At 40.0% G+C, this 10,954-nt stretch overlaps 3 protein-coding genes across 6 annotated transcripts in view; 1 reads left to right on the top strand and 2 right to left on the bottom strand.

The window, feature by feature from the left end:
• Nucleotides 1-10,954, top strand: part of dsc2l (desmocollin 2 like) — a 1,349,056-nt gene that overhangs the window by 505,227 nt on the left and 832,875 nt on the right. The window lies entirely within an intron of this gene.
• The window catches only part of tns3.2 (tensin 3, tandem duplicate 2), an 817,627-nt gene that overhangs the window by 557,690 nt on the left and 248,983 nt on the right, over nucleotides 1-10,954 (bottom strand). The gene's annotated exons all lie outside the window — the stretch shown is intronic.
• igfbp3 (insulin-like growth factor binding protein 3) overlaps nucleotides 889-10,954 on the bottom strand; it is a 29,036-nt gene continuing 18,970 nt past the window's right edge. The window contains exon 4 of one of the 3 annotated variants that reach the window (XR_015517523.1): nucleotides 889-6,051. Coding sequence is in view for 1 of the 3 variants with exons in the window: in NM_205751.2 (NP_991314.2) it covers nucleotides 2,927-3,046 (120 nt within the window). In the remaining 2 variants the exon portion in view is untranslated. 3 annotated transcript variants of the gene reach the window in all.

Raw genomic sequence — 10,954 nt, 5'->3', positions numbered from 1 at the left:
ATCCCGTCAGCCTATAACATCAAGCAAGCTATATATAAGCCCATCTAAATAATCAGTTTCGCTGTACTCAGGTGACGTTGCGGAAGATTCCCTCTATCCTCCCCATCACCACCACCAGGTCGGCCTTGTCTCCACTCAGGGGGTTGGTTTCGCCCTGCCTTCATCTTCAGGCAGGATCTGCCAGCTCATCCAGAGTTCTGCACTATTGACCTTATTCTCCGCCGACGAGTGGGCGCTGCCATTTGAATCTTTTTGGCTTGAGACTTCCGGTCTCATTCACTTCCATTCATTTTTAGACATTAAAAACTGCTCGTTACGCTGCTTGATGTTGCAATTTGATATTTTCTTATTATATTATTCTACTTGTTCTGTATAGTCAGGCAAACATTTGTTTTTTTCTAAGTAGTTTGACCGTTTTCTGCTGTTTATTATTCCTAGTCATTTCTCCCATAGGCGACTGAATCGGAAGTTCTAAGACAATCGTGAAAACAGGCGCACTTCTGCATTTTAGAATAAGGTCAATAGACGGGGCTTTCTCCAAAGGACTTTATGAAAGGACCGTAACAAACAATAAATGTTCACAATAATTCAAAATAAATGTTCAAACGTTTATCTGCCTCCTAAAGTCGTTCTGGTAGAACTGGTTATCCAGTAAATCGCAAATGGTCTGGTCGTATTATATGAGACTGTATGAAAAGTATAAAAATTCTGTCACCATTTACTTACTGTACCCTCTTGCCATTACAAACCTGTATATTTTCATTCCTCAGAACACAAAAGATGTCCATTTCTGCTTTCCTATATGAACTGAACTTTCATTTTAGGGCAAACAATCTCATTAATTTAGTGGAATCTGTGAAATTAAACCCTGCCAGTTTGTACATAGAATAGCGTTTACAATTTTTATTTAAAAAAAAAGGCATTAAATACAAATTATATTTGAACAAAACAATTCCTTTCTTGAAGAAAGTGATAGCTGTATAATTTCTAGTTTAGTAACATAAAAAGCTTTTTAAAGAATCAAAATGATTTGAAATGAAAAACAATAAAACACAACAATAACAACAACAACAAAGCAATTACCCGTGAACGGAGGGATCTTTAAAGGTGACTTGCGGGCAAGTGACCCTGGCATTGCACAGAATGAGGGTAGCAAGCTTTCTCGAAGATCAACTAGCTTGAACGTTGACCTTGATGTTTTCTGAAACGCAAGCTTGGCCTCAGCTTTTCTTACTCTTAGCGTTCACTTTACTTTAGCTCAGTTTAGCTTCGATTAGCTAAAGTTAAGCTTAGATTTAGCTTAATTCATACCATTGAAGGCCTACAAAACCTGAAGATTTAAACCTAGAGTTTTACACAAACTGATTCGAGGACAGCCTCGTTGCTAAGCTAACAAAAGACTCCTCGTTCTCCACACTGTAGATCAACAACAAATCTAAAACAAAAGACTTTAGTGATTATATTCCCAAAAATATGCTGAGCTCTATGTTTTCACTACTGTGCAATCAATGGGTCACTGAATTGTTCTCAAAGACATAGTTTGGATCAGCTTATATTTCTTTCTTGGATAAATAATCTTTTTTAGCATAAAGTTCACATGCCTCTTTAGACATTTAGCTGGCCTGAAACAAAATATATATTGATATAAAAAAATACAAGACACTAGTACAGTTAAGGAAGGGCTAATAGCTTAGCATACTGTGTGCTCTTTTCCCCAAAATCAAGTCAGATGAGATGTAGCACCAAACATTTTGTTTGTCTTTTGTGTAGCTGTTTGGTAGGGGGTTGAGCTTTCTGTCGACGCTATGCTAATAAGCTAACGTGTGGGCTACCTCTCTGGCACCCTCCACCTTTCAAGTCTTTTCTCAGGAGGTCAGTTTTGAGACAGCGACACAAGTCCTGGTTATCCTGTAGCTTTGCTACTGGGGTGAATTGCTGATATTGAGAGAGACAAAGGGTGAGACGACCCACACCATTAAGCTAAACATTTTTGCATGAGTTTAGTTAAGGCATTGAATCAAAAAAACTGCCATAGCTTCACCGATTTCGCAGCGGTAATTCAGGGCACTGTAGCATAATGGTTACATTCAAACCCATATATAAAAAAACGACGTCACGCAAGATACATGCTTTCAGCAAAGGCCTTGAAATGTGAAGGACAATGATAGTCAGCGTTTGGAGTACAAATCAAATATTCAAAGTGCTTCATGATGTTTTGAAAGTGAGATAATGCCCTTGTGGATATATTTTAGGGGCATATCATTGCTGTTCTGACAACAATCGAACCACTCTGCATCAGATAAGTCGTCTAAGTATGTCCGGCTGTAGAATAGTTTGCAATTGGTCAAATTGTTTTAAATGGATGATCAAACTGTTGGCCTGGAGTATGTGTTCAAGAGGGGCCAAAGTGCATGAAGTGCTTGTGCTTCAGATGGAGTCTATGGCTAGAGCCGCCTAGTGCCACTGTTTAAACGACCCAACACCAGGAGGGCAGAAACAAGAATTGGGACTAAGAGAGAGCCGCTGATAGTCATGGCAGATAGTCAACACACGCTTGTAGCAGAAGAGAGAGGCTACCTATGCGCACAGAACAAGTACACAATGTCCCTCACATACACAAGAGTACATATGCTCAGACTTAGCATGTCGTTACTGAAATTCGCTCGTACTTTTGACTATGTTCACACGTCCCCCTTAAGATAGAGTCCAAAAAACAGAAGACTTGACACTCTCTCTGTCTCCTCCTCTTATTCTCTTCGTTCTCCTGAAGTGTAAAGTGAGTTGCTGGTCACGTGAGTCCATGCCTCAGCATACAAGTGGGAGGTCAGCTTTGGGACAGCACTTTTGAATTTGTATTCATGTAGTTCTTCAGGGGAGATATCCCTCTTTGTCTCCCTGTTTCCACCACTCTGCCTCTCCTTCCCCTTCACTTTGTCTCCATGTTATAGCAGTGGACCTTCTCCTTTCCATCGTAGCCGGGTAAAGGCTGTCCGTACTTGTCCACGCACCAGCAGTGACCTCGTTTGCGGCCTTTGGATGGACTGCACTGTGGGGAGAGTGGGTGAGACAGGAAAAGAAATGCATAACCATATGATATTTGGACGAGTATATGCAAAACAGACAGCATGCTCCAAATGGAAGAGACGGTGGCATAAACACACATTTCTCATTGCATCGCACTTAGGTGAGAGAGAGTAACACAAATACTAGAGCCAGAGAGAGAAAGAGGAAAAGAGACTGGGGGAAAGAACACCAGAGGGTATTCAAGGGGAAGTACACAGCCCATCCAAAAAATCGTCCACCGGGATATAACTAACCAAATGGGTAAGAGCCTCCCATTGGGTAATTGCGGCATGAGTGATGTTGGTGATGTTTCAGCTGCTAACAACAACAAGGTGTTTAACCCTAAATATTGCATAGAATAGCTCCTCGTGTCCTAAACCAGGGCTGTCAAACTTAACCCTGCTTCAACACACTTACCTGTAGGTTTCAAACAAACCTGAAGGATTCAACTAATTTGATTGGGTGTGTTTAACTAGGGTTGGAACTGTACTGTGCAGAGCTGCGGCCCTCCAGGAACTGAGTTTGACAGCTGTGTCTTAAACAATCAGGTCGGAATGCATATCCTGTGGTCATGGAAAATATATCTATCTGTAAAAATGTAATCGATAATCTATCTGTTTCAGAAATGGCAAACTTATGACATGCATCAAGCAGGGAAAATGTTTAGGAAGAATCTACTGAATCTACTAAAATTGGGTTGATTGTCCAATGTATTATTAAAAAATGGAAAATGTGGTCGGGACAAAATCTCGAAAGATGGAGATTGGCGATCACTTAAAAAAACAACAACAGTAAAACTTACTTTAATAGTGAACGTAAGAAGATATGTACCCAAAGGGTTACCAAAGATATTGGAACTAAACAGCTGTTTGGCCCTAAGAAAGCAACTTATCAGCTAAGCTAATCTGGGAAAAAGCTGAAATTTTCTAGGAAAGATAAAGGTTTGACTCTGGAGAAGGTCATGCGATTTGATGAGTCTAGATTCTACCCTGCTTAGTGATGGACAAATCAAGGTTGATACTGTAAGCAATGAAGATGAAGTATCATCATCTTGACCAGTGCCTAAAATTCAATTCTGAGGGGGCAGTGCTGTGGTCTGGGGATGCTGCAGTTGTCAGGTCTGGTAGAGCAACGTTATGTGCTTAAAGAATGAACACAGTGGAGTACCCGAGTATATGACAATGTTATTACATCAACAAAAAAAATGTATTCCCTTATGGCGTGGGCCTATTTCAAGATCACAATACTAGAATTCATCTTGCTCAAATTGTGAAAGAGTAGTTCAGAAGCATGAGAAATCATTTTACAAATGGATTTGCCACCACAGAGTCTAGAACTTAACACTATTGAGAATCTTTGGAATGTGCTGGAGAAGACTTTGCATAGCAGTTCGACTTTCCCATCATGGAATGAGGGGGGCTAGTGTATGTGAGAATTGAGGGACAGCTAGTGAAATCTTTTGAAATATTTTCATATTTTGTACAAACAAATTCTTTGTATTTTTTTTTTCCACAAGGCCAAAAAAAATTACTGGAAGTACCTTTGATGGGACTCACTCACAATGATACTAATGACCACATAATTGAATATGCATTTTCAGGCCCAGAATAGCTGGCCTACATTACACCATTTTGCCCAAACCTGACTCCCATTCAGGTCAGAGCTCCAATGTAATTTCTCCAGTTCTATGTGCACCACTTCAAGGAAGATTCGTATCCAGTCAGCTTGGAGCCCAGGCACATTGCTTTACAAGCACACAACAAGGATGAATTAGAGTAAGGTTTGCTTTCACAGCACTTACTAGAAGGCACATTATGATTTTGACAAATACGATGCAATCCTGGATTATCACCTATTTTGATCCTGGAACATAATTTTTGTTAAAGAATGTATTCCATACCTATTCCAAACCCCTAACCCAACAATAACTGTGAATTATTTCCAAAATCAGTGGACAAAATAGTTGGATAACACTTATGTAGAACTAGATAAACCTAAACTTAACATAAACGGTAAACATATTCCTTAAATCTGATTGGCTGATTGGACTGGAATGTTCCTACTTGCTGTCCTACTTGGTGAAATCAGGTTAGGATACTAGCAGACCTTAGTTTCACTCATACCCAAAACCTCACACCCAGCAGGTGCATGGTTCCAGTGTATCTCCTCCATTTCTACTCATACTACTCCACGCGAGGTTCAGACAAGCATCTCTGGTATAGGATGCACAAACAAGGCTTATGTTTCTAGAGTGGTTCTTGAGGTCCAGAAAGAGAAAGTTTGTCTCAGCAAGTCTACTACACAAGTCAACTAGCTAGCCTCAGTTGCACTCACCCCCCTCTGCCCCCCACCCAATTAGGAAAATACACAACAGATAACATTCTATGTTTTGATCAGAATTGAAGCAGGATTTTGAGCAACACTGTTAGCTACTTATAAATACTTTATAAAAACTTTAGAGATTTTTGCTACCCATAATGACCATTTCTATATAGCTTATGAATTGGACAGTCCTCAAGCAGGCTACATGATTGACCACAGCTGGTCCCACCTTAGCTAACGCATCATTCACCAATCGTAGGATTCCTAACTCACAATAAATAAGCACAGTTTCTCACCTCAGTCATCTTTGTCTTCAAGAATCCCCCCTTCCAGCCCTATTCCTCCTCCCTTTTTCCTTGATAGGGTGGCACGGCGGCCCAGTGGTTAGCACTTGCCTCACAGCAAGAATGTCACAGTTCCAAATCTCTAACAAGCCAGTCTATTTTTCTGTGTGGAGTTTATATGTTCTCCCCGTGCTTGCGTGGATTTCCCCTGGGTTTTTTTGGTTTCCTCCCACAGTCCAAAAGCTTGCAACATGGGTGAATTGACCAAACCAAATTAGCACCATAGATGAGCTCTTATTCAGCAGTATAACTCTCCTTAGCAATCCTTAATTTTTCATTAGCCATGAATAGGCAGGGGAGTTCTACATGAGCTCAAACTCCCCTCTCGCCCCGCAAATGGGAGGGATCCCCAGGCTCGAGGATGTTATGAGTTCTTTATAATCAATAATAAGCTAAGTGAAACTCTTGAAATGCTAAGAAAACTTAATTATCTAAAAATAACCAACACCTTTAACCTTAAATATCAAAACATGCTAATAATAAGCGAGTATAGTTATGCATCTGCTTCTCTCATGCATTCTCTCTTTCAGCAGCAATTTGAAGACATGTGCAAGTCAAACATTGCATTTAAGTTGGAAGAATGCATGACTGCCATTCAAAGTAAGTGTGTAAGAAAAATTAATTTAAAAAACTGTCTTCTGTGGTTCAGAAGAAAGTATGCCTCGTTTATGCCCTGCCTTATAATATGAATAAGATACAATTCCATCTGTTAAATTTAGCTTGATCTCATCATTAGGTATCTTATAGTACCAAAAGTGATTTTGATGGACCATAACTGGCATTCAAATCTTTCTCCATTTTGTTAGTAACACCCATCTTCTAACGATCCAATCAGTTCCCAATGGATGAAATCAAGTACCCCCGTACATTTTTTAACTCAATCAGATGTACATCAAGATAGGAGAGGAACAATATTTACTTCTGTTTGATTCTGACTGGAGTGGCACGGTGGGTAGCACAGTCGCCTTAAAGCTAGAAGGTCTCTAGTTTGAGCCTCGGCACAGTCAGTTTACATTTCTGTGTGGAGTTTGCATATTCTCCCCGTGTTTGTGTGGGTTTCCTCCGGGTGCTCCCGTTTCCCCCACAGTCTAAAGACACGTGCTATAGGTGAATTGAGTAAGGTAAATTGTCCGTAGTGTATGTGTGTGAATGAGTGTTTCCCAGTAATGGGTTGCAGCTGCAAGGGCATTCTGCTGTGGTGACCCTTGATTAAAAAAGGGACTAAGCTGAATAAAAAAATTAATGAATGAATGATTCTGACTTTAAAATGATCAGTCACCTACTAAGCCGAACTATTTATAAATTTTGACAACTTGTTAATTTACAAACATACACATATGACCCAGTTTTCCATTGAACTAAATGTCCGAATGAATTGTGATTTTGTGTTTATAAAAACAGTTGAAAGTACGAAGGTGAATTTAACCAAGCTAAAATATTTGCCGAGAACCGTTAAAGAGCTGCTAGGACTATTTTAGGAAACTGGCATACACTCAAAGTCATCTGGAGCTTATTATACTACACAGGCAAAACAAACACACACACATACAAGCATGCACACCCACATACGTATCCTCAGGTGGTCCATCTAATAGTCAAAATCCATTCTTTTAGACATGAAGGAAAATGTGGAGGTAAGAAAGAAGGAAAGAAAGCTATGGCAAGAGATAAACAGACATTGTGCAAGGAAAAAGTGGATGAGTCAGAGAAAGAGAAAGAGAGAGGGAGAGATCAAAAGCAGTTTTATTGAAAGAGTACCAAATTAAAATACCTCAAGCAGAACAAGAGCAGTCTGGGAATGAAACCTGGCCTCCACAAGGGGCTGCTTCAAATGTTATACTCATCCTTTCAATTTCAGTTGTCTCTTCACCCACTTTTGCTCTAAACTAAAAACATTTGCCTAAACAAGTAACATATCCTTTTCCAAATACTTTTTGATCAGTTGGTTATGAGTTTACGTCTGTGTAAGAATAAAAGAGAAACAATAAGTGTACAGGAAACCAGTGTTTAATTAAATAATAAAGTCCCGGAACAAGGACTGGTGATGGATAATTGAGGACGCGTGGAATGTAAGTTAAAAAGATGTTTTAGTCATGGCCACACTTTATTTTGATGGTCCGTTTGTTGAATTTAAGTTACATTGCAACTAATTCTCATTAGATTATACTGTTAGATTAGACTGTTAGGTTGGTTTATGGTCAGTATAAGTTGACATGTACTTGCAGAGTATCTTATAGTCAGTTAAATGTCTGTTGAAGAAGCAGTATCAACAGATATTAGGCAGACAGTCTACTAATACTCAAATGGACCATCAAAATAAAGTAGTACCATTCTCACTTATGAATATGTACACTCGGTAGAATATTTTCATAAATTTTAATCTTACTTTAACTAGTGCATTATGGCAAATTTTTCAATGTTATATTAAAAGACCATTATTATTATACTTTATTCTTTGTTAAACATATGGTCATTGCATCAATTTCTAGCTGTCAGGGGCGTATGAGCTGAGGATCCACTAAAATAGGTGCTGGATCCAATTCCAGAGGAGGTGGATCCGGATCCTGCTTGTTCCGGCACAAATTAAGCCCTGCAGAAAACTGCTCACGCTGAGCTGCTATGTATTATGGGAATGTTCCATTCAGACTGTACAGGGACACAGGATGCTTTCTGTCTGATACAAGGGGAACTAATGATGATTACGTTTTTCATCGTACACAGTGAGCTTTTCTTCAAATTAAATCAATGATTTGTCAAAACTAATGCAATGAGCAAGAAGACAATTTTTGGGTTCTAAATGTACCTTAAAATCTCATCAGTCAAAAATCTCTTTCCAAAATAATATAATGTAAAACAATTAATGATGAGGATTTATGAAATAATGTGTTGCTAGAATTTGTATGCCTAGTTAAAAGAGTTTCAAACTCATGTTGGAACCTGCACCCATTAAGAAAATGAAAGTATTTTTTTTTACTTCACTTTCGTCAATTGGTGAAGCTTGCTTGGTTTGGGGCGCATTGAGGATTTGCTCGTCAGTGTTTGGACTTTCAGCAGTGAAATTTAAACCACACTGAACTAAATTAAACTGAACTTCAACTCTGAATACTGGACTGACACAGTTTCAATTTACTAGATCTTCTATGTTAAGCTGCTTTGCCACGATCTACATGGTGAAAGCGCTATAAAAATAAAGATGAATTGCAAATATTTCACATTACGATAGCGTACAAACATTCAAGTAATATAGAGCCCTGATAATTAATAACTGCATTTTTGCATATGTTTATGTGTTTGAATAATTGGATGAGAGACAAACCCCTGTTAGTGTGGCAATTTCTGAAGGCTGCAACGGATCTGTATGTGAGAGAGGGAGAAAGAGAGCGCGCGTGTGTGTGTGTCACAAAGCAAGCCTCAGTCAGCACTGGCCCATAATGATGCCCTTATGGGCAGCAGGAAGGCGGAAGGGCATTAAAAGCAGCCACAGGGTAAACACAAGCTCATAAAACACACACACACAAATACACACGCATACACAATATGTGAATGCAACAACTGCATTTGAATAAGAACAAGCAATGTGTCCAAGAGGGTTTGTGCCTGTTAGGTTGCATGCCATTTGGAATAAACGCTGCCTGCAGAGTATGTGATCGTTATACAGTCATTGTGGTGCAACTGCAAACATAGAGACTAAACAGATACCAAGTATGAATATATATTGATGTAGCTTTAAGTCAGAATGAGAGGAAACTGATAGTCTAAGACGACTATCTTGGAAAAGCCCAAGTGTGTGTTTGTTTTTAGTGTATGGGTGACCGTATCGGTGGATAGATGTTTGAGTGAGAGCATTTGCACTCGGGATCATTCCCAGCATGCCTGGCATTCTCTTCTAGTCTCTCAACCCGCATCACTGAGATCCTATTCAGCGTGAAAGCTTAAGTGGACTGCCTGGCCCTGGGAGAGATCAGGGGGCTGAGCAAAACCTCCAGCCCAGCGCAGGAGTACAGTAGCCTGGGTGAGAGGTGCATCTGAATCGGGAGGGGAGGGGTTGGCGGCACTGGGGCCGGCATGCCTGGCCTCTACTAACACACTGAGCCAATTCATATAATCAAGGCTAAAATTAGCACAGATTGGACTCTGCTCTCCACGGGAATGGCCTTCAGACACACATGCCCCCACATACATACACAAATGCTCTCATTACAGATCTTATTCTGGGGAGTGGAGGGACCCCCAGGCACCCAGGACATCTACAGTTCACTTGTGTGAGTATGTATGCACAGGGGTTTGTGCGTGTTTGTTTTTGATGCCAAAATAAAAATGAATGACTGCAATCTCAGGGTCGACCGAGACTCAGGCTTCGGCTCAAACTACCACGATGGAAGCAAAGCAATTTAACATGGAGACCGTTGGAGGGGAATCTGATCGGCTTGATCTTCATCAGGCACAGTCTCATGTTTGGACACAGCCTGTCCTGCAGATGTTCTTCTATCATTACCAGATATCCGAGCAAAGGGGTTTGATCTTTCCAAACACACTCTAGTTTATTTCTGTAAGAACTTTTTAATTTATTATGTTTTTGCTCAAGTGTCTTTTTGCTAGTTTATTATGTCTCTTGGAGGCATTGTAAAACCAACTAATAGACACTGATTGCTAGATTTGTTCACCAGCCAACATCCTTTCATTCAACCATGGCTTTTAAATGGCCACAATCATACAGAGGAAGGTACCGAGGGAAGGGAAATGTCTCAAGGCAGGTTTTGCACTTACATTGTGTCCAAAAATGCTGTCTGTAACACGTGCCACTATGAATCTCTCTTAGATTCAACCATTCTCATCACCCTCAAGTCTCACCTCCAGGGTTTGTTGAACATGTTTCTTGAGATATCCAACCTGAACCTATTATCATTTTCTGAGAGGAGAACTTCTGGGCTTACCAGTCAAAAATATGGCTGCGTCCCCATTCGCATACTATCCATCCTAAACAGTATTTGAAAATAGAAATAGTATGTCCCAAATCGTAGTAGGTTGAAACGAGTATGCCAAAGCTTCCCGGATGGTTTACCATTTCCGATAAAAATTTTAAGTGTAGAACCATCCATAGTCTAACCGCTGATACTGTCCACAGTACAGTTGCGTTTTGGATGTTAAATCAATTACAACTACGAACGCACGTGAAAAATGTAAATAACTACAAAAATGATGGACGCGCGAGACCAACCGTCAAG

The sequence above is a fragment of the Danio rerio genome, chromosome 20 (assembly GCF_052040795.2).
Source record: "Danio rerio strain M-AB ecotype USA chromosome 20, GRCz13ab, whole genome shotgun sequence".
Lineage (NCBI taxonomy): Eukaryota > Metazoa > Chordata > Actinopteri > Cypriniformes > Danionidae > Danio > Danio rerio.
The sequence above is the reverse complement of the archived record's forward strand: the minus strand, read 5'-3'. Positions and strand labels throughout refer to the sequence as shown.